Consider the following 24499-nt stretch of genomic DNA (forward strand, 5'->3'; position numbering starts at 1 on the left):
AAAAGTACAATTTCCTGATGAGTCCCACAAATCAAGACAAAAAAGATGACGGTGTGGGAGAAGTAGCAGGAGATGGCAATGAAGCTAGCCCGGAGCGACACTTTGCAGTCTGACTGAAAGAGTGTGTGTCGATATAAATAGTGGAGAGGTAAAATTACAGACAGAGACACACTTAGTCAGTTCTCACATCTCTCACCGGAGTGCAGAGACACCGCTACATTACACACAGAGTTGTATTCAAAGCTTTACGTCTGCTGCCTAATTATTACACATATAAACTTTGTTCCAGCTTTTCACTAGCATTCAGTCAACATGATTCTCGTTGATATGATGGATTATACACAGATCACTTGATATTAGAATTGATCCCATTCTAACCCCCTTTTCCAATTAGCTATACGTCCACAATTGTTGAGACATTGAAGTTTCCTGTGCTCACTGAAGACCTTTGGATGCTGACTTAAAAATAGAAATTCTCAACCGGTCATCTCATTTGTGTATATAAAACTTATTTGGTTTTATTGGCGTACTACAAACCTACTCAATGGACCTGATACACAAAGGAAGGTATATAGTTTTTTGGCCAAATGTTATAAACAAGGTGGTTGTCCAAGATGATCACAACTAAATATAAAGCACAACATACTAAAACCATGACCCTATGACAAGGTAGCACACGGTTTAGCCCAATTGTTTGGTCCCAGGATTCTAGATAACCAATAATGGTGGCCACCACAGTAATGATATCCATTTATGTTATTACCGTTCCCTAGCTAGAATTGATATAGACTCATTGACCAGCAGAGTTGCTTGGTAAATGAATTCTCTTTGATTCGGAGGCGAGGGATCGATAAGTGTATTCTGAGTTATGGCTACAGCAGCAGTTGATGAATACAGTCTTCTCCCAGTGACACACTGCCAACGGTGATCATGCTTTACAGATGACACTGTCAACCACAGATGATACCGTCATTTGTAATTCTCCTCCAGTTTATCCTTTGATTACTAACCGTGACACTTCGACAGGAGGAACAGGCCCTAAAGCAATACACATACACACACACACACACACACACACACACACACACACACACACACACACACACACACACACACACACACACACACACACACACACACACACACACACACACACACACACACACACACACACACACACACACACACACACACACACACACACACACACACACACACACACACACACACACACACACACACACACACACACACACACACACAGCTGTTTACATTGTGATGATAAGCTTGTTAACTCTATGTGGCTCATCGCTATCGCCCTCAGCTGCAATTCCCCAGCCGACCATTTGTCCTGGGTGAGATATCAGCAATCACCATTTTAAATGAGAAAGGTGGAATGAAATGCTAATTCAGCAACGAGGATCAATACTGTTTGCCCAGGGGAAAAAAGTCAGGTGGAGGACTTTCTGCTGTCCTTGAGCTCTCAGGGAAAGACATGACCACAAACTAACAAAACTCTTCTTTCTTCTGGCTGAACAGATGGGCTGATTCCAGAGGCGTTGAACCTGTTTTAGTGCACCTCTAAAACAGTACGTTAAAGTGCGTTATATACCAATTTGGCAGCAGATATCAATTATTATTTTAAAGAAAGGAAGCTTCATCCAAATATCTTTCAAGCCGCTGTTGCAGGGGATGTTAGATGGACGTAAGGTGTTATTTTGTTCCAATCAGACTGAAATTAGGAATTGTATTTATTTGGATTGGCTGAATTAAGCCTGATTAAACTGATAAATGTGCAAAAATATAACATGATGGAAGTTCTGATGATGGTCATCATTTAATATATACTGATGAGTGAAATCCCCCCAACCCTCACTTTGCTGTGTTGAAGTAAATGACTCTGTAAGGAGGCTGTGAGCACTCGAGACTGAAGTGTTTATGAAGTGGCTTCCCTTCACTAATGATAATGTTAATTATGGTGCTTATATGGAGGCATCTCCATTTTCAATTAGGAGGTTGATTACAAGAAGAGTGAGTTCATCTGAAGCAGCTGAGTATTTTGATCTTCATAAGTAAGTAGGTGTACAGGACTATCATGAATACTAATTTGATCAGATTTTAAGCTATGTTAAAAACACATTTATATTTGATGTATTAGCCAACGCTTTAGTGCGCTTTGATTCATTCCTGAGTATAGTAAGTAAATAAGTAAGTAAGTAAAGTTTATTTATAAAGCACTTTTCACAAAGTGCTTGACAAAACAATAAAACATACAATGATAAATGACCACACAAACCACGTGTTAAGAAGTCATAAAAGCACCAAAACACAATAGAAACACAATAAAACATAGTATAAAATAGAATAAAATCAAGCACACCGGTTACCCAAATGCCTGCCCAAGCAGGAATGTCTTTAAATTAGTTTTAAAGGAGTCAACAGTCAGCGGACCGTAGGTGAGCGGGCAGAGCGTTCCATAGCATAGGAGCCACGGCCTCGAACGCGCGATCCCCGATATCATCGATAGCAAAACATGATAATCTATTCTCCGTCATAGTAAACCTAAATATTTGAACCGTAAGTATCTCTTATTCAGTATGTTATGGTCTATCCTTCAAGTGCATGTTTAAGATCTTTAAATGCACCTATATTCGCAATGTTTGCCATCGGGAACTACAGTGCATTCTGTCCAAAGATGGAAGCAATGAGAAAAAAGGCAAGTACACTTGTCAAGTGTTTCGATCCACAGCTCATCAAAAAAGGCCTCAGAATGTGTCAATGTTTCTTCAAGTGCTTCAATCAGCTCAACAGCCTTTGATCGACCAACTGTTCAAAAATGGAGTCCTTAAAGATCGTCTAGAACAGAACACTGTGATCTATCTGAACCAATATGCTCTGGTTCCAACATGATTCATCTCAGACAAGCACAGTCAACTTTTCCACTTAACATGCTATGCGTCTACAAGCCCAACATGTATCACTAGGTAATTTAGTGGGAATGCTGTTAACAGCATTCCAACTAACTGTTATTCTACCGTTTATTATTTATTAAGTTTATTATTTATTAAGTTTATTATTCCGCCGGTATTTTGGCCCTCTTCTCCTCCCGCATTGAACATCGCAGAAACTCTGTTCAAACATCAGAACGTTCAGCTTGGTCGGGAATCGATGGCTATTACTTTTTCTCATTCATAACTTTCATAATTCCAGAGATACATCCAATAATACATCACATTTTTAACATTGAAGTCAATGGAGAAAATCTTCAGACTTCAACAAATCTTCATGCAATTCAACTGCTAACTGTTAATTCATACTTTCACTCAGACACCTCATTCCAACTTTAAAATGTTACACATCTTTCTGACATTATTCGTGTAAAACTACTTTTAAATCTGATTCTTACTTTTAGAGATATTAAACATTGTTCAGACCTTGTTTTAGAGGTTTTCTTCACATTTTAACATTAACTAGAGTGTGTGATGTCACAGCTAGAGTGGAGGAGAGTTTGAAATTCGCATTTATATTTCTTTTTAAACTGCCATAATTCCCAAACCCTACATTCTTGAGACATAATTTATCATGATAAACGTAGGAAAACATCTCGTAGCTTGAAAAATGACAAATAATTAAGCAAAAATAATTAAACAAAATGCTTTTTGAGGACATGAAGTGACAAAAACGTTCAACAATCCTCCATTAAACCCCATTGTAATTTCAGGCAGATATTTCCTCACGGTAGCAGCCGCACACCTTTAGTTAAACTGCCAAAAAGGCCACATTAATAAGCCGAAACTACACAAAAATACACTTCAGATTCTCAACTTCCTTGACATGTTTCACGTTTTGAAATTTCACAGATATCTGTTACGGTTCTTCCACAAAACGTTCACATGTAAGAAGTTTATCTCTCATTCAGAACAATGAAGCCTTTGATCTCTATAGAGCTCGTTTGCTCAACTATAAACACCTGTGTAATGGAACACGATGATGTTATCACTCCAACTGACATGCTCAGAGCAGCAGACTTCAGATAGCAGTGTGCAAACAGTCCAGCCGTGAAGACATCTACGGGACAGTTTTGAGATTTCTTCAAATGCCGTTGCCATGGCAACACAATGATCGCCTTGAAACACGGTTTTCTCATAACTTCAGTGAAAATACTCCAAACAGCCTAGAACTTCACAGGTTTGGTAATGATGCAGCCATCAACGCATCTAAGCGTAGTATGGGGTGTCATCAAATGCCGTTGCCATGGAGACGGACCACTCGCCATGAAACACGATGTGGCTGTAAGTCCCATCGACACGGTCCAATCGTCCCCCAATCTTCATTTGTATATCCCCGGTCCATGCCTCAACGGCTCTACGCCAATTCTGATATCTCACCATATGCCGTTTCCATGGAAACGCATCCCTCGCCATAAAACAAGATGTCGCTATAATTCCAATGGACACGGTCCAATCGTCCCCCAATCTTCACTTGTATATCACCGGTCCATGCCTCAACAGCTCTACGCCAAATCTGAGATCTCACCATATGCCGTTTCCATGGAAACGCATCCCTCGCCATAAAACATGATGTCGCTATAAGTCCAATGGACACGTTCCAATCGTCCCCCAATCTTCATTTGTATATCACCGGTCCATGCCTCAACAGCTCTACGCCAAATCTGAGATCTCACCATATGCCGTTTCCATGGAAACGCATCCCTCGCAATAAAACATGATGTCGCTATAACTCCTATGCAAACATTCAAAAAGTGCTCAAACTTCACAAGTGTGCTGACAGTCCAGTCGTGAAGACATCTACGGGACAGTTTTAAGATTTCTTCAAATGCCGTTGCCATGGCAACACAATTCTCGCCTTGAAACATGGTTTTCTCATAACTTCAGTGAAAATACTCCAAACAGCCCAAAACTTCAAAGGTTTGGTAACAATGCAGCCATCAACGCATCTAAGCGTATTATGGGGTGTCATCAAATGCCGTTGCCATGGCGACAGATCATTCGCCATCAAGTTAGTTCAGAAGTTTGCGGTTCAAATATTCTGCTGCTTTTCCAAGCCTTTTCACTTTATTCTCTTCTCTCATCACACATTCAAGCCCCCAGTGTTCATGTATCATTTCAATCTAAATTATTCACTTTTTTTCTTACACATTACATTTCAACATAGCAGTTTAGTGTCAGATTTTCAGCATAAAGCATTACCACTAGCAATTTCTTCAGGAATTGCATTCTCTAGTTTTCCTTGGTGTACCATCAAACATCTCCTTCTGCACTTTCAACCATTCCTTATGTACACAAAATATTAATATGTATACTTATTCTAACAATGAGTAGTCCAGCAACATGTTCACCATCGTAGCCATAAGGTTTGGCCCTGAACTCCAACCTGTGCTTCTCAAAATCGTATCAAAATCCAGCTCAGGAACTGTTGAAGTAGCATCTTTAAAAAATGGTCTCCATTAGAATGTAATTGGTTTACTTCTCTGACACTTTGTCCATATATTTTTGTTCTGCAGTGCTTTGGACGGACGTTGTTTGGGGAGTCCTGCTGTGTCCATGGCTGCTGCAGTGATGGCTTCAATGTCTAGTTTATTTCAAAGGAAAAAGTGCGAATAAGGTAACAATGCAGACTGTATTTAATAATATGTTCTGTTGACCTTTCCAAAACAGCGCTGATGCTTTTTCTGTTTTGTTACACTTGAATGCCAGCTTTAACTCTGACTATCTATCAATAGGAACAACTGTAATGGTAAAGTCAATATAAGAAAGGGAAAGCCACTGATTTAAGGAGCAGCTTATAGAAAACTAAACATCAACATATCTTAATGAAGCTGGGAAGATAGCCAACAAATATCCAAACCATCAACAATCATTATGTTTCGCAGTAGTAACAAAAAGGGAGCCAAAAGAAGTACCATTCAAATATCACCAGCTCTCCTTCACCTGCTTGTATTTGCACTTGCCTTTACATAATTAGTGGATGATATTGTCTCTAAAGTGGAATTAATTGATATTGTGGTTGTGTTCAAGTGTTAAACAAAGGTAACCTGAGGAGACTTGCCTTGAGTTTGGATGCAGGGAACCACCCGGACACATACAGTATGCACAAAGGGTCCCGCGGGTTTACTGAGGCGCTTTGAAGCTCAGCCTTGACAGGTTTGTTGTTCCACTGTTGAGAAGTTAAAAGGAAAAATAGATGAGTTTGGTTGCCTCACATGAACACGACTTGTCTTTATGTTGTTGATGCCCTGCTTTCAGGGTGCAATAATTATGCCATTTGTTATTTCAGATTAAAATACGAAAGAAAAACACACACCGTTAACTCTACATTAGCCACGGCATGTTTTCAGAGTATACTCATGAGTGTCATACCCAAAAAAGGTCTCAATTTTTTATGTACTTCAAACTAGTTTCATATTTTATTACTACATATCTGACTTCTTTTTTTTTTAAAGAAATGGAATAAAATATTAGTTCAGAGTGCCATCCGGAGGGCAACAACAGGTTTTACCACATGAGACGCTGAGAAGGAGATGAACAGTGAGGAAGATATTCCACTAACTTTCACCATATCTAAACTGACAAGCCAGGCTTAAACCACCCCCTGGATGTATTTTCCTTCAGTATGAATGTCAAAATGTGCTTATGAAGTATTCTCTACACTGCCAGGAATTACGATTTAAGGGAAAGGGCTGAAGCGTTTGAGTCCTAAATGTCAAATTTAAACATTTCGTGTCCGAAATACTGGATTAAATACCCACCATGAGCCTTTAACTGTATAATTGAAATGCCCCCCAGTTTGTTAAAGCTATATGTGGCCCTAAATCAAGCAACTTCAGAATATATCTGCTGATCCTGAGAATTCTCAAGGAGGCAAAGTATCTACAACATTAACTATGGTGTAAGTGGTTAAAAGATGTTTTTAATATGGTTCTGGTAAACTGTCTGGTGGCTCCTATAGTTGCTTTCAGATCTTAAACCTGCTGAAAACCAGTTTCTAAGAAAATGTAAGTCCCAACAAGAACCCTTGTTGTTGCTTTCAGAGTGAACATGAGTGTATTAAATGCTTATCAAAAGGTGTGTGAGAATGAAACTGCTCATGTGGCTCAAACTCCCGTCATGGCTCCCAGGTGGAGATGTGTTGCTTTGGTTCATTTATTTCATGCAGGAATACACACCCAAATGTGTTGATAGGAGCCTCCTATTATCTGCATTCCTGTTGTGTGTTTGCAGGAGAAAGGGTCACAGTGGCCCTGCATTAACAGTCTGCTGCACCTCAGGAACATCTCCCTGTTTGATACGCCACTTGATTTATTTGGCTGTCATGGCTGACGTGCAGTGACCCCCGAGCGGTGCAATAAAATATTCATATCTGCGCGGGACACTCTGCAGCGCTCCACTTCCTCCCTGCTATTTACAGAAAACACTGGCCTTCAGCACGGCTTCAAAAGCAAATATAAGTGGCGTCCTGGAAAGCGCTACACACAAGTGTGTTTGGAAATCACTACAGCCTCAGGGTTCTGACCAAACTATAATCATTTGTGTAAATTGAACCCTGTGGAAAGCTGTGTGCCTAATTGGGTGTGAGTAATAAGGCCTCAAAGCAGCAATGTGCAGTGAGTATAGAGCAAGGAAATGTGAGGTACCCTTTGAAAAACCAAGAGGGTCCAACTGGAAATGAGAGAAAACAACAGGTGGCATTTTTTCTTGAGGCGGCCGCACTCTGTTGTCATTGGAAACTATTTGAATAGACGTTGTCAATCGGAAAAAGGCGCTATGTGGACATGGGGTTATAGTGTTTCTAAAATGCCTTTAGCAACTCTGAACTGTTGTATTACAATTGGAATATTATTGGTGCATCATACAATGTATGCGTTTGAAAACGTTGTCAATTTGACCCCTTGATTTGAGAGTTGTGTCATCCCAAAAACATTTTGAAGTTGAAGTTGAACAGGGTTTGTTCATCACGTCACTTTCCCTTAAACGACTCAGTTTTATGTTCCTGTGTTGAGCGGATAAAACAGATGAGATAAAACATGTTTATACGTGAGCTTTGGATGGTGTTATTTGGACAGAGAATGTTTCCCCTTTGCTAGCAGTTCAATGCTAAGCTACGCTAACTACGTCCTCACTCCATACCACACATGAGATTTACATCCATCTAACATCTTTCACTTTAGAAAATAAATAAAATGGCTATCTTTTCCAAAACTGTTGGACTTTAATCCATTTTTCTACCAAGCGCTCGGGATGGCTCTGTTGAAACAAATTGGACTCATTCTGTAAAGTACTGTAAGTATTCAACATCCAAATGAGCTTAGTTTCATTACAGTTTGTTGTTGTTAGGCAGAATATCCAACCAAATCACCTTGGATACTGTGGGTGCCAGCTCATTTATTGGCCGTATAGCAGCTGTAGAAAGTGTTGCTTGGTGGCAGAGCTGAGTCTTGGCTCCCTTGTTTTTTGCCTTGGAGGAGACTTGTTGATATTGGTAAATTACATTTTCCTGCGTGAGAATTCCATTTGAAATACTTGATAATGATAACAGAGTGTTATGTAAAGCAGTCTATTCACACGATGCCAGACAAAGAGAACATTTTGGGCTGAGTATTCTCTGGCTGCCAGTTTCCTGATCAGTAAAGGATACAGTTTATCTGCAGGCGTGTTGATGAGGGTCTGATGTCATTGTGTCTGAATCCCACAGCTTACCGGAATACTGAGTGTAGAGTGATTAAAAATCAAAGTCAGCCTGATGTACATCTGTCTCATTAGGCTTCCCAGAGAGAAATGGATCAGTGGTGTGACATTACTTCACATATTTACACTTCAGTCATTAGAAATTACAAAGTGAGATCCTCATCGTTGCATCCTTTATCAGGGAGATTAATTGTCTTGTCACATGCATATCATTTTACAGGCTGAATGGGTAGGACCCTGAGGATTGAAAACAAGGAATTACATTGCACCACTGAAGTCACAGAGCATTTCAATCCACATTTTAGTGGTCAAAATGGGTGAGTGGGACCCCCATAGTGTTGGAGAAGCTACTTCAAAGCATAGTTTTGAAAGCTACCACCAAGAAATGTAGTCTGGTTACATAGAGCTACAAAAAAAAAAAACTCAATTTGACATGATGACACACAATGACAAAAAATTACTTGCACGCTAGCAACAAATACTACAATTAAAGTATGAATGGGGCCCAGTTTATGTGCTTATTACCTTTGGTCTCTGTGGTCTTTAGTGTCATTTTGAGTCTCTTTGTGGTGTCTATTGTGTTTCTCCTTGCAATCATTACTTATTTGTGTAGTTGTTCTGTGTGTCTTTGGGGTTGTTTGTGTCTTTCTGTGGTCATTTCCATCTCTTAAGGGCTGTTCGAGTTAATGTTTATGAATAGAATGTGAACTAAACACTAACAAAAACTTTGTTGCAAAAAGGCTTTACATTCCCTAGGGACCAGGACCTTAACTTGAATCACTAAGTTTGTTTTTTTACATAATGGGGACTGAGTGTCGGTCACAGATGGATTGGCGCTCTTTCTAAAAATCTCAGAAACTTCCAGCTGGCGACTGTTCAGAACAAAACGAGCTGGAGCACTCAGAGAACAAAAACACAAATTGCATAAAGACAAAACCATCCGTAAAGCAGTACAAAAACTTAATTTATTTTTCCTTCACTGGTACACTCTGGAGCCTGGACACATATCAAATCGGTCTTAGGGAAAATGGAAAGCTGTTTGTGTAGTAAAGCAAAACAAGACACTGAGAGTATAAGCTTTTAGTTGGACGCAATTTGAAAAAAGGATTTAGGTGTAGAAGCATATCATCTGTCGGGTAGTTTTCTTTTGAAACACTCATGTACTTTATATAACATCAGATGATCTGAATCCTTAATGCTCTGTTCTAAACGTGACCGTGGATAGTTAGGTATCGCCCAAGGTCATTAAATGTAAAGCATTAGCACGGCCTTAATGATACACTGTTGCCTGAACAGCATGTTAAAGTGCTCTGTGGTGGACGTGTTGATGAGTTGTCAGCACAAAGGATTAACACAGATATAATATTAGATTATTAGTGCGGCTGCAGACCTCATCAAAGCATACTGTACTGCTGTATACACACACAACTCCTTTATGTGTTATAATGAGGAAATTACTTTTGGTAAAGCCAGTGTGAGTGTGCATAGAAAACAATGAGAGCAGAGAAACAATGATTAAACCATTAAATTACACAAATGAACAGCGGGGGGTTAAGTTAGTCTTTTTCATTGTCTTCATTTTGACATTTAAATTCCATCTTATGTGTTATTACTCGTCATTTTATAAACCGCTCTTTAAACGATAATAAGGCAGATTTAATAATATTTAATGTATTCATTTATTAATCATGTGAATAATTCATAAACAGTAAGAGCTTTTAAATCATGCTTTTATAATGGCATGGAAAGAAAATATGCTGCTAGAAACTACTGACAAAAAGCAGAGGCTGCTGTTCACTTTCAGTAACGACACTCTGTATGTTCATTGTTTATAGATATGATCAACACGTTTGTAAAATGAGTGGAGATGACATCATGTTGGCCAGCTGCCAGAACTGAATTGATTTTTCATCTAGTTGCACTTTACATAAATGACATATTGGTTGATTTACCTCAATATTTTTAACTGGATGAAGGATTTTATTAAAAGGTACATGTTAGCATGGCTTATGGCCATAATAAGGGAAGGTGAAATAAATACTTTACATGAGGTTATTTTTGTGTTTTGTAAATAATGATGTAATGCTTTTGAAAGGAAAAAAAGAATAATAAAAAAATATATATATGTATATATGCTGAGCCCAGAGTGAAATGCTTTTGTGTGCACAAACTGGAGGGGGATAGCAAACACCAGTGTGATTTTGGTGACAGTACGACTATCTTGGAAAAAGTTATAGTGGGGGTGCCAAATCCGGCAGCACCAACACCTGGTCTGCCACATGTGGAAGCCCCTCTTTAGTTTCACACCTGCTGAGCCCAGAGTCAAATGCTTTTGTGTGCACAAAAAATGTTTGTGGGGGGTCCTGGGTACGGGCTTGCATGTTAGCTAATGGTAGTGTCAGCCGAAAGCAGTTTCAAGTTAAAAACTAAGAGGAGGAGAGTAGACTTCTGTGGACATTTTTGTTACCGGGTAAAATCCTCCTGAACGTTTGGATCTTAACTTATCAGAGACACACGCTAAGCTAACGTTAGCCATTAGTTTGTAAGCGCTCTACCCTATGTCCACCAGGGAAACAATTATTCTCAACTTGAAACTGATTTATTTAGCGGTTTTATCAGTGATACTTATCATGTCCGTTTGCTCCAGAGAGGAGTCGACCACTGCGAATAATTTCCTCCTGAATGGTTGGTTGGATCAGAGAAACAAGCTGAGCTAACGCTAGTGACGTCCGCGAAACACGGTTTTAAAAAATCACTTTTAATCACAGCAGAGGAGGATAGGGCAAAATCCTCCTGAAGGACTTTTTACCAAGAGAAACAGACGTCAATAACGTCAAAAGCAGTGAAGACAACAACCCCCACAATCCTACGCTAATAGACAAGAAGAAAAGTGTTTTACTCTGTGGAGTGTCCCTGTACTCTCCTCACTATATCATGCAGTGCAGCACATTACAGTGCAGTATAGAGCATTAAAATATAGCACGCATTAATATACAGAGGCAAATTTGCTCTTGAGTCATAAACTCTCTCAGGCTTCATCAGGCAGCGTAACACCTGTGATACTGAGAGTCTCTCTGCCATTAGACACATTAGTCAGCTGCGGGAGGAACACACTCTCAGTGTACCAAACACTGCTGGGAACAACGTCTTCAGCTCCTTTTTTTCAACACGTCTCACTACCAATAGAAGCTCACTTTGTTTAACAGTCTACTTCTCTTTTAATTTATTTCATAAAATAGCCCATATCATTTAACAGGTGGGTGAGGCCAGAGCAGGACCTGAGGATGGAGCAGCTGTGAATAACACTGTGAAAATTTGAATAAAATACTTTTAGTTGGTGTATCACATAATATCTGATATGGCCGTCCTCGTCGTGGAAAGAAAGCTATTCTGAGTTGTATCTGAGCACTCTTAGGTCATGTCCTCTGGGACGTTTCTGGTAAATGTGTTTATTTGTTTGCTTTGATGATCCGAGAAGGAATCAACTTCTCTCGAAGGAAACCGCTGCTCTGACAGCAGCCAATTTGTCAGAAATAAATGTTGTAATGTTGCATTTATTTACAAGTTCTACACATTTTTGATATGCTTTGAGATAGCCTGCTCTTTAGAGCCTTTAGTCCACGCTAATACTTACATTATTTTACCATTGGTATTAGAAGAGAAGTTGTATAGTAGTTTTACATTTTACAACAAAAGGCGGTGAATTGTTGGTGAACAGTGGAAAGCTAACAAAGACGGATTGAATGAGTTCATTCAAATCCCCCCCTCAACACACACAGACAGCCCCCCCCCCCCCCCCACCACCACATGACCCCTTATGACAACTGACCAAACTCCATCTACTGCCACATGATACACTTTCAAACACATGAATATGTCTTAGAAAGTGGACAAATTCCTAAGAACATTCTAGAAAACTGGGCTCGAAATGTAACATTCAAGCTCAAATGTTCTGATCGGATTTAAGTCTATATCTAGACTTAAAAATGTGTTGATGTCAGCATCATTCAGGGATGTTTCTGGACATTGCCAAGACAATAAAACACATGTTTGGTGCTGCGGTCGTACCGTTCTTAATTCAGCTGCTTGTGGACAGGAACACGTGTGTGATTAGCTGTCAGAGTCTGATTCTGCTGCTGGAGGATCAAAGGAGCACGAGGGGGGGGCAGTCAGAACCTATGAATCACAGAGAAGAAGTAAGAAGGGCCCCAGTGGTGGGGAGGACTACAGGCGAACACATCCTCATCATACCCCCCCCCCCCCCTTCAGCTCTTCCATTAACTTTTAATCTGGAGTGGTGTGAAAATGAATCGCACTGTAATGCTGCATGTTCCGTGCTCTGCTTCTCCTGTGATCTCCTCATAAAAATGTATAATTTCCACAGTCACCGAGGGAGAACTAGAGGACAATATTAATGTATTCTGGAGAAATTGGAATGCATGAAGTGCTCCGAGCGTTGCCCACTGGAGCAAGTACCACAAGCATTGTGATTACAGTACGTATTCCTCCAGGAATAATCCAGCACAATGCACGCTTCCTGTGCTGCGTTTATTTCTGATAAATCATATTTTCAACAAGCCGCATGCTCCTTTATAGACAATCTATCAGCGCTCAGAGGAGTCTACGGGGAGCGGTGCTAACGGAGCGTCGACTGGGTAAATAATGTTCAATTTAAAATCAGGCTGAAAGCAATGTCACGAGAAACCAACATTACAAACTGTGATTGTAGCACCGCTCTTCAGTCTGAAGGCTTCGCTGACCTTAATCATGTGTTGGAGGGTTCTGATACCAGGGTACGACGGACTGCTCAGGCTTTAACATACATGTTAGCACTCAACAAGAGGCGTCAGCCATCTTTCCTGATATGGGGGAGTGGCTCAATGGGAAATTGGGCTTGAGGCCATCAAACATCCCTCCTAAAGAGTGAGGTCCCAAGTCAGACCCTGAAGAAATATGAAGAAACCAATCCATAGATCTACCAACATCACATCAATCTATGGTTTGGATTTTGAAGGAAAGACAACAGGTTAAGTGGCTATGGCTAAATGGGATGAACCTCACCTTCACCTTCATCGTCGACCACTTAACAGAGAAGGCAGTTCCAGCAGAGGGCCCCAAACTCCAGCCTGGAGAAATAATCCCTCGCGGTCTCGTTCTTTCTTCGAGAGTAGGAACGAAGAATTTCCCGAAACCAGGAACGCGAACCTGACAAAGACGTCAAAAATGTTAGAGCAACCAAGCAGCAAGCACTTGGTAGCACCCCGCTTTCACCTATCGTGTGCTGAGGTGCGGAGGAGGATTCGCCGCGGAGGAGCTCCCACGGCTGAAGGCCCGCCATCCACCTGTCCTGGTTCCGCTGTTGGAGGCCTGCTCCCACCTGTCGCTGCTGTACGGGGGAGGATCGGCCACGGCTGTTTCTGCTTCTTCTGGTGCGGAGGCCTGATCTGGGGATACCGCGGAGAAACCGGAGCGCTGCCACACTGCTGCCTCGCCTGTTTCTTGCTGCTGTCCTGACGTGGATTTTGGCCCAGGAACATCGCGGATACTGTGTGCTGGACCGGGAAAATGGCCCATATCATGATTCTTCTGTACCTATTGACTGTGTTGGACAATGAGAAGATCGCTAGTCATCCTGAGAAGTCTACTGGATTCAGGTCTGTTCTACCGCCCGCAGTGGACATCCCCTGTACGGCTTCGGATGTGTTACAAACAATTACTGGTTGCCTTGTCGCGGAAATTCATTTCGACAAATGTTTGTCTTTCTCACTTGCCTGCTATGATGGTTCTTCAGAACTGTTTTTTGAACTCTAATCTCACTTTCGTGGAGTTTGCTGGTGACTCTAAAACAGTTGACAATGTATGTGTGTGTTGGTTATGAGAAAAAGGTGCTTGGTATTTTTATTATTGTTACTTCAGGGAATGTGCAACCAAACCCTGGTCCACCCAGTAGTAGCAGTAGTCAGATAGCTACTCCTGCTGATTTTATTTCTAGGTCTGGGTTGGGATTAATTCACTTAAATGTGCGCAGTCTGTTACCTAAATTAGATTTTGTCCGTATTTGGGCGAGCTCGACTGATGCTGATGTCATTGTCTTATCAGAAACGTGGCTAGATAAATCCATTTTGGCCTCTGACATTTACATAAATGCAGTGGTGGGCCGTCAGGGCCAGCAAGGCCTTCTCTGCTGGCCTAAACATCATCAGAATATAAATTAAATTTTGATATATTTTTTCCACAAATATGTATTAAATGATTCCCTGTAGTCTATTCTCTTCATTTCATAGCTTTCCTCTTGGTTGCGCTGCTTCCAGCCTCAGAACGAGATTTGGAGGGTTGGCCTTTATGTTAGAGCTTTTATCCAATCATATTTCAGCCATAATGTGTTGCCAGGGTCCAAGAAATCTGCCCTTAGGCCTTCAGAATCAACAGTGCGGGCGCCTGTAGATTAAAGTGAACGGAAACAAAACTGTGGCGTTAACCAATCAGATTTTGAGTTGGCGACAACGGGCCAGCTAGCAGGCGTACGATGACGTTAGCACGTGCACGTCTTTTGATTGGATACGCACTATTGAGAGGCAGAGCTATGTAGAGCTAGCAAACTGAACTTGAATTTGAACGAGCTAATTTGTGTAGATTTCTACAAGCTGTTTTTTTTCAACCCACAATGGTTGAAGGAGGAGAAGAGATCGATTTGGTCGCAGATATAATTACAACGCCATTTTCAAGACGAACTTTTCAAGAAAAGCTAGACATCGTGAGAAGAGAACGGCCAACCCCGACGCTAGCGAGCCTATCACAGCGGGGGAAAGGGTTTGTCCGCCACTTTCAAATCACTACCTACGAGCGGTACCCCTGGCTCACAGCCTCCGAGAGGCACTGCAAATTGTACTGCTGGGAATGCCTGCTATTTGCAACTGATCGATTTGGTGTTTGGAGCCACACTGGATTTGCAAACTTGAGTTGTCTAACCAAGGCAGCAACGAGACACCAAAGCACGGCTGGGCACTTACAAGCAATGGTGCTTTTGAAAACCTTTGGGGACACCCGAGTGGATCTACAGCTCAACGAACAAGTGCGCCGGGAAACGGAGCTCCACAACGAAAGGGTGAACAAAAATAGGGAAATATTGAAAAGACTGATTGATTGTGTCCTGTTTTTGGGTAAACAGGAACTTTCATTTAGGGGACACGATGAAAGCGCCGAGTCCAGAAACAGAGGAAACTACGTGGAGCTTCTTTCTTTGCTTGCTGAGAACAACACAGACTTGCATTACCACCTGTCCACAAACAAAGTGTTTACTGGGACGTCAGGCAAAATACAAAACGACCTGATTTATGCTATTGCTAAAGTGATGGGAGAAGAGATCAAAATGGAGATTAAAAAAGCACCCTTTGTCGCTGTTATGGTGGACGAAACGACAGACGTGGGTAATGTAGCACAACTGGCACTTGTCCTGCGTTATGTGACGGACACAGGTGTCAAGGAGCGGTTTGTCAGATTTGAAGATGTTACAAGCGGCAAGCGAGCTGATGACATTGCCGCTCTTATTTTCCGTTTCATGGAGGAATATGAATGTAGTCTGGATAAAGTTGTGGCACAGTGTTATGATGGCGCAGCGGTCCTGGCATCTGGACTAAACGGGGTGCAGGCTAAAGTTAAGGAGAGGGCACCTATGGCCTTATTCATTCACTGCTATGCACATCGACTAAATTTAGTACTGACTCAAGGGGCCTCAAAGCTTAAAGAATGCAAGGTCTTTTTTGCCAGCCTCAATGGCCTTGCAGCATTTTTCTCCAGATCCCCTAAGCGCACGCAACTGCTGGATGACATTTGCAAGCGTCGTCTTCCTAATGTTGCACCAACGCGGTGGCAATATACATCGAGATTGGTCAATGCAGTCTTTGAGAAGAGAGTTTCCCTAAAGGAGGTGTTTGACCACATACTGGAACATCATGAGGAGTATGATGGGGATACTATGCTTAGCGCTGATGGATTTAATGCACGTCTGGATGATTTTGAGTTTTGTTTTTTGCTTGAAACATTCAATGGGATTTTTAAGCATTCAGATGTGCTCTTTGGAATACTACAGAAACAAACATTGGATGTACAATTCTGTCTGACAAGGGTGAACGAGTTTTGTGACACAATTGAGCGAGAGAGGTGCCAGTTTCGTCAGATCTACGAGGACACAGCGCGCATCTCAAGTGGTCCGAGCGCACGCAGAGGCCCACGTACAGCACAAGGAGACCTTCGCGCATACTACCAACAACTCCACAGCAATATTCTGGACAACATTCTTTGCCAGATACGGAGTAGGTTTCAAGACCACGAAAAATTAATGTTTCTCTCCCTCCTGGACCCCCAGCACTTTCAGACCTACCGGAAAAAATTCCCACATACAGCCTTAGCCAAATTAACACAGAGTCACGGAACACTGTTCGATCTGTCCCGGCTAAAAACAGAACTGACTGTAATGTATGCCACGACTGATTTTGAAGGGAAAAGTCCCATTGATCTCCTTGATTTCCTTAAGCAGAAAAATCTGAGTGAGAGCATGGGGCAGCTTTACACATTGGCATGTGTGGCAGTGACTATCCCTGTGTCCACTGCTTCTGTCGAGCGGTCATTCTCGGCCTTAAAGCAAATTAAAACTTATGCCAGAAATTCTACTGGACAGACTAGGCTTTCATCATTAGCCTTCATGTCTATAGAAAATGACTTATTGGTGGAACTGAAACGCACAGATAAACTGTACAACAGAGTCATTGAAGTCTTCTTGAGGAAAGAAAGGAGGATGGATTTTGTATTCAAATAATCAGTTGTTTTGGTGAGTACAAAGCATTTTATTTTTTATTTTATTTTAATATATTTTTGTCATTTTATGTCGTTAATATTAAATCAATATTAACGAATTAATATATATGTAATTAAAATGACAAATATATAAAAAATAAATGTTTGATGCTTCTGCAAGAGATATAGAGATGTGTGTGGCGCACTGGCTCAGCTGTGCAGTAAAAGTACTCAAGGAGACTTGTTGAATTGTTTTGGTTTAACCTTTATCAAAGTGGACATTCAGTGCTAGGAATACACTTTCACCACTGTCGCAAATATATCCTCATGAACAAATGCAAATTATTTGTTTGTTTTCTTTTATTTTCAGTGAATAGTTTGTGTCTTTATCGTCACGTTTCTTAAATGAAACTGCTTTGGGTGCGACAATGCGCTGTTTAGTGAACAAACTTGGTTTGGTGGACTTAATAAAACTTTGTAGACTAATGCCTTAAAAGCCCCTTTTATTTTTAAGTTTTGACCGTATCCAAGCGATCTTAAAGCTGGTAGTTTAACACTCTTAATTGTAAATGCGGATATATTGATTATAAATGCTTCGGAAATATTAATATAACTCTGTTGTACTTGACTATGTTAAGGTGATGCAACGCCCGGTTATACTGCGTTTCTGTCTAAATGTATAGTTTCTAGAGCCATGGCGTCATAATGATGGTATTAAGAGGTGGAATAATTCAGGTAGGACTGTGTAGGACATCACTGAAGGCCTAGGTGTGAAATGCACGGCCCGCCACTGCATAAATGGTTATAGTGTATATCGCACCGACCGTCCTAAAAAAGGTGGTGGCGTTGCCATTTATGTGAAAAATACGTTTTGTGTAACCAAGATGGTTTCCAAATCTATTAGTAAACAACTAGAATTTTTAGCCGTGAATATCAAAGTAACAAAGGGTCAACAGGTCATGGTGGTGGGCTGCTACAGACCCCGCTCAGCTGTCAAGGACTCTTTATCTTCATTGGCAAAACTTTTATCTCAACTTGCCTACAAGGAAATAGTGCTGCTTGGTGATTTTAATTGGGACTGGTTAACTTCTGTGTCAGAGGATTTTAAAAACCTGTGAGACTCTTTGAATATTACTCAGATTATAGATAGTCCTACTCGCCCAGATATTAAGTCCCCAAATAAATCCTCCTTAATTGATCTCATTTTCACAAATGTTCCACATAAATACTCATCTGTGGGAGCATTTGCTAATGATGTGAGGGACCACTGTGTTGTAGCCACAATTAGGGACACTAAGGTCCAAAAGGTTAAACCTCGTATCATCCTAAAAAGAGACAAAAAACACTTTGTGGAGCAGGGTTTTGTACATGATCTGTTTGATTTTGATTGGGGTAAAATCGATCTGTATGTTGATATAGAAACTGCATGGTCTTATTTTTATCTTGGTTTTATGGAAATTATAGATAGACATGCACCTCTGCGTAAATTTAGAGTGAAGGGACGAGACAATCCTTGGTTTTCTGCTGAACTGTCCAGTCTCCTTCATGAGAGAAACAATGCCTGGGCAAAGGCTAGGACATCAGGCTCAGAGGTAGAATGGCTACGCTTTAGGCAGCTAAGAAATAGCTTCACATCGCAAATAAAAAGTGCTAAGTCAAAGTACTATTTGTCAGTTACCACAGAAAACCTAAATAATCCTAGGAAATTTTGGAAAGCCATAAAATCGATTTCAACTGGTGATATCCCAAATGAGCTACCTCCGTGCCTCACCACAGTATCTGGCATTATATCAGACAGGGCTACTATGCTAAATTGCTTTAATAAGCATTTTGTCTCTTGTGGCTCTCTGTTTGATTCTGTCACTGACTGTGCTTCTGCTTCTGTGAACACTCCAATCCCTGACTCTGAACAATGTGGTCTGGAAAACCCTTTCAGTTTTACTCCTTTTACTGTTGGTGTTGTTCATGAAGCATTATTCAAGTTAGATCCTAAGAAACCGGCTGGCCCGGACAACGTAGAACCTTTCTTTTTAAAGATAGCTGCAGATTTTATTGCTCCCTCTCTTACTTCTCTTTTTAACCTCTCCCTCAGCACAAATACAATTCCAAAAATATGGAAGTCTGCTTATGTCTCACCTTTACTGAAAGGAGGGGAGGCAACTATTTTAAATAACTATAGGCCCATCTCTAAATTGTCAGTTCTGGCTAAAGTACTCGAACGACTAGTGAGTGAGCAAGTAAAGGAGTTTTTATGTAAAAATGATATCGTGTCTAAACATCAGTCAGGCTTCAGGAAGAAACATAGCACCATCACTGCGACAATGAAAGTGGTGAATGACATTACTAGTATTTTAGATAATAAGCAGAGTTGTGCAGCTCTGTTTATTGACCTTTCCAAAGCGTTTGACACCGTTGATCATCGCATCTTAAAACAGAGGCTACTCAGTATTGGCATGTCCAGCCATGCAGTGGGGTGGTTTGTGTACCTCTCTGAAAGGTCCCAATGTGTTCATTTTGATGGGCTGTCTTCTGAGTGGTTAAACATTTCTAATGGTGTACCACAAGGTTCTGTTTTAGGTCCACTTTTATTCTCCATATATATCAACAGCTTAGGTGATAATGTGGATGAAGCTACTTTACATTTGTATGCGGATGATACCGTGATGTACTGTGCAGGTACCTCCATTCAGGAGGCGGTTGTTAAATTACAGGTTGTTTTTAACACTGTTCAGACTCAGCTCTCTGAACTAAAGCTTCTTTTAAATGTTGATAAAACCAAGGTAATGCTCTTTTCAAAAGCTAAAAAGACACCAGAGCCTGTTTTAGATATTGTAACTACGCAAGGGAAAAAACTTGAAGTGGTAACCTGTTACAAATACCTTGGTATCTGGCTTGATGACTGTCTCTCTTTTAAACTGCATGTCAATAACCTGCTAAAAAAACTGAGGGTTAGGCTAGGTTTCTTCTACAGGAACAAGTCCTGTTTCTCACTTGAGGCCAGGAAAAGGCTAGTCACTGTGACCTTTTTACCTGGGCTGGACTATGGTGATCTGTTTTACATGAATGCAACGGCCAATTACCTGATCAAGTTAGATGCTGCGTATCACAGTGCACTGAGATTTGTGACAAACTGTAAAGCATTAACCCATCACTGTACCCTGTATGCAAGGGCAGGTTTGCTTTCACTAACTGTACGGCGGCTCAATCACTGGTATCTTTTTATTTACAAAGCAATGTTAGGGAAACTTCCATCCTACATCTGCTCCCTGATCTCACGGCGTATTGTAAATGGCTACTGCCTGAGATCGAATGCTGTGGTTGTATTAAATGTGCCAACTGCTAGGACTGTCTTAGGGAATACAGCTTTTAGATGCGCAGCTCCGCTAATTTGGAACAGTCTGCAAAAGGAATGGAAGTTGAGCAGTTTGGTTCCATTACATGTTTTTAAAGCAAGGTTAGATGTTATCCAATCGGATACTGTTGGTATCTGTAAATGCTACTAGCTATACAAACTGTAGTCAATGTAAATATGCCATATGATGTCCTCTTTGTTTTTCTGTCATGTTTGTATTCATGTTGGAACCTACTTGCAGCAGGTCACCATTGAAAAAGAGGTCAATGGGTTTTCACCTGAATAAATAAAGGTTTTGAATTGAATTGAATTATTTTTTCTATGATTGCAATAATTAAAAGATTTTAAAGGAGTATATAAAGTAACTGACCATTTTCCGTAAATGCACAAGCACTCAAGACTTTTAGAACCAAGCACTAGTTTGTATTAATAGATACTAAAAAGAAGGAAAGCTCTTTATTACAACTTGAATAGCAGAAACAAAGAGGATCAGAAAACAGTAAGGAATTCTAATGTATTTATGAATTAAATTCTTCTACAAATGGCATCTAAAGCATTCAAATTGAGTTCCAAAGCCTTCTCCACTTTACGAAACAAGCAGCAGGTGTCAGTGGAAGAATTCTGATATAAAATAGTGATACAGTCACAAGAGTTGACAACGTGGGTGCATATTTGTATGCTCTCCAAGTAATAAATGACTTCATTTAAAACATTAGCTTATGAAATAATAACTCCTACCTCACAAGTTAGTCATTGCCCTTGAGTACATATTTTATGTGCGCTAATAAGTAATACATTGTCCCTCTAATTACTTAGTTTGAAGCAGAATGCATTCAATCAATACATGATGGCGGAACAATGTCGTCTCGAGGTTCATTTGGTAGTCACTTTATTATATCACATGGTGTAATTATATAAATTGAGAAATATCTCCATACAACATTATAAATTACAGAGTGAGAAACCATGCGAACAGTTTAACAGACAACCTCCATTTAGTAAATGTTTCATAATATTCATATAAATGGTATGTCTTCTGACTGACTGGAAGGGTTAGGGTTAACACAAGGCGTTTAGATTATTGACAACAATTGGAGTAAAGCAGATTTTGAATTTGTTTTCATATTTAGTTATGTTTACTGGTTGGAATGACAGGTTGCTGATCTGTTCACACCACTAATATTGAGACAACTCTCCCTCCAATGGTGTGTTACGATAGGAGACGGACAGCTCAGGGTTAAATGTTGGAAAGTGTAAAATGAGGGCAGAATCTTCTTCTCCCTCGTCCTCCCTGAACATACAAGAAGCCAGTCTGTGCTTATCGCGAGCTCTCCCTAAATAGGTCTGCAGGCTCTCACTGAGTGTCTCGCTGTGTGTTTTATCAGGAATCCACTTTCTGTTCTGTATGTAATATATGAAAGTGATACGGCATGCAGCAGAAATTCTTTGTCCCACTGCCGGATTGGACCAAAAAGTATTTAATTTAAAACGATATTACAGTGAAGAGATTAATTTTTATATTAAAAAGCCTTTATAATACTGTAAGCTATTGTGTTTCCTTATTAATTAATTAATTAATACACTTCCTAGCTCACATAACTTGGAATATTTCTCCTGCTTTCTGTATCTAAACGTTCCATGAAAATGAGAATTCTGGAGATATGGAATCCATAATTCCTTTCCCGCTGTTAATTATAATGTGTGTAATGACTTCCTGCTGCCTCTGCCTCTTCTGGCTGACATTTGCACAGAGAGTGTCCAACAGGCTTTGTCCTACATTCAGCACGTCCCACTGTAACCATGGTGGGAACCCTGTGGGTGAATTATGACCTCAACACTGCCTCTCAAAGGCAACGTTCAGAAACCTTTAGCACAGAGGCCAAACTGCATTTTACAGAGCTAATATCATAAAGCCACACTTTGAAGAATTTGGGCTGCAAAAATATCATCCGTTGACCTGCCAGTTAGAGTATGTACACTGAAAATACTGAAACGTTGACTCTAATTAATTGTATTATGTCAACAGATTTCACAAAGTAGGTTAGTTGAAAGCAAAATATAAGGTTAACATTATTTATTTCAACTAACCTAATACGGTATGTGAAATGTGTTGACATAATTCATTTAATTAACGTCAACGTATCAGTTTTTTCAGTGTATGTTATCCACCGTTTTTTCTTGTTTTTCCTCTGAGCTTTTGGTCAGTGGTGCGAATTTATGTGAATACAATCTATCAAATGGTTTTAATTTAATAAGGAAAACATCCCAATTAAACCTCACAATTCACGGGGAAAAATGTTAGAAAAGGATTCCCTTCCCAGGACAGACAGAGGTGCAATAATAGATGTTGTGTGTACAGATAAAAAATGTAAAAAAAAACCTCAACTAACCTTACCAATGTGTTGGTGAAGTGTGAATGATGGGGAGTGAAGGAGCACTTCTCTGCGGCGCACATGAGAATAGTTTGGTCAGAGTTAACTATCACAAAACTGCAGCCGCTAATTCCCACAACTGCCGTACAGATTGCTGTGCCATTCCATGTTCAGGGCTTTATCATTCAAAGTGCTTCAGTGGAGGAGAGAGAGGCATTTGAGAAGAGAGCTCGAATGAAACGAGAACCCAGTGTCAAGTTTAAGTGGGCTGGTTTAGAGTTAAGGTCGATGCAGCAGAATTACCTCCTCTGTGCACGGACGCTGCTCTGTCACTTAGAAGTTAGCAGGAGGAGAAGCTGGTGGAAGATCTCCCCGGCGCGGTAATAAAGGGTCGTGACATTCAGCACTTCCAAGGCCAGGAGCGCCCGAGAGCTCTTTCTGTAAAGTGGGAGACAGATTGAATGCCTGGACAGACACCGAGTCATTCAGAGAGGACTCCTGGGAGAGAAGATTCTATTGATTTCATTTTCCCTCCCACATGACTGCAAAAGAAACACCGCTGTGTGTCAGCGATACTGGCAGGACTTGTAGAGTGGGACTTCAGGCAGGGCCAGGTCACTTACGGTCTTAAAACACAAATTCTAATACACAATAAAATGCTTCTTTCCACATGCTATATGCATTATTGTCAGGGGTGCACATAACTTTTTTGCCCTGGTTCTCAAAGGAGCACCTGGAGATGTTGCTTGGTGCTCATCCTTAAAATGAAATAAAACGTAACTTTTGAGGGGGTCTTGACTTTATTTGCCAGACACACGGCACTGAACACACATGCAGAGGTGAACACAGAACACACATGCAGAGGTGAACACAAGACCACATTATATTAGCACGACCAGTAATCCTACAAGCTGTCATCACTAACCTCCTGACTGTTCTCCTCACTGTCTTCCTCTCTGTCAGACATGGTAGCTGATGATGTAGGCCTACTACTTTTTCTCTGGTTGAGTCTGCGATTAGCTGCTTGAATCCACAAGTCAACAGCTGGTTTTGGGTCGAAAGTCTCTGTTGTCATTTTAGACAAGTGGATGTAATCAAATAAGTATGTGAACATAACCAATAACCTACCATAGCCAATAACAAATTAATGTAACTTATTTTATTTATGTTGTTCATTCATATCTTATTTTATCTTAACATTTATTTATTTATGCATTTTTTTTATCTCTCCAGTTTTAAAGGATATTTTTGGTTACTGTCCTATAGTATACATTGGA

At 40.5% G+C, this 24499-nt stretch overlaps 1 protein-coding gene across 4 annotated transcripts in view; it reads right to left on the reverse strand.

Moving 5' to 3' along the window:
• pudp (pseudouridine 5'-phosphatase) overlaps nt 1–23597 on the reverse strand; it is a 45120-nt gene extending 21523 nt beyond the window's left edge. Inside the window, exons 1-5 of one of the 4 annotated variants that reach the window (XM_079668855.1) lie at nt 12774–12867; nt 8656–8724; nt 8377–8486; nt 6070–6177; nt 5488–5592 (exon numbers count right to left, since the gene is read on the reverse strand). In XM_079668855.1, the coding sequence (XP_079524981.1) occupies nt 5488–5566 (79 nt within the window). In that variant the 5' untranslated portion in view covers nt 5567–5592; nt 6070–6177; nt 8377–8486; nt 8656–8724; nt 12774–12867. Of the gene's footprint in view, nt 1–5487; nt 5593–6069; nt 6178–8376; nt 8487–8655; nt 8725–12773; nt 12868–23240 lie in introns of those variants that run through there. The other 3 variants (XM_079668858.1, XM_079668857.1, XM_079668856.1) reach the window with 3 other exon arrangements.
• Between the last annotated feature and the right edge of the window lie 902 nt (nt 23598–24499).

This window comes from Notothenia rossii, assembly GCF_949606895.1.
Source record: "Notothenia rossii genome assembly, chromosome: 3".
NCBI lineage: Eukaryota > Metazoa > Chordata > Actinopteri > Perciformes > Nototheniidae > Notothenia > Notothenia rossii.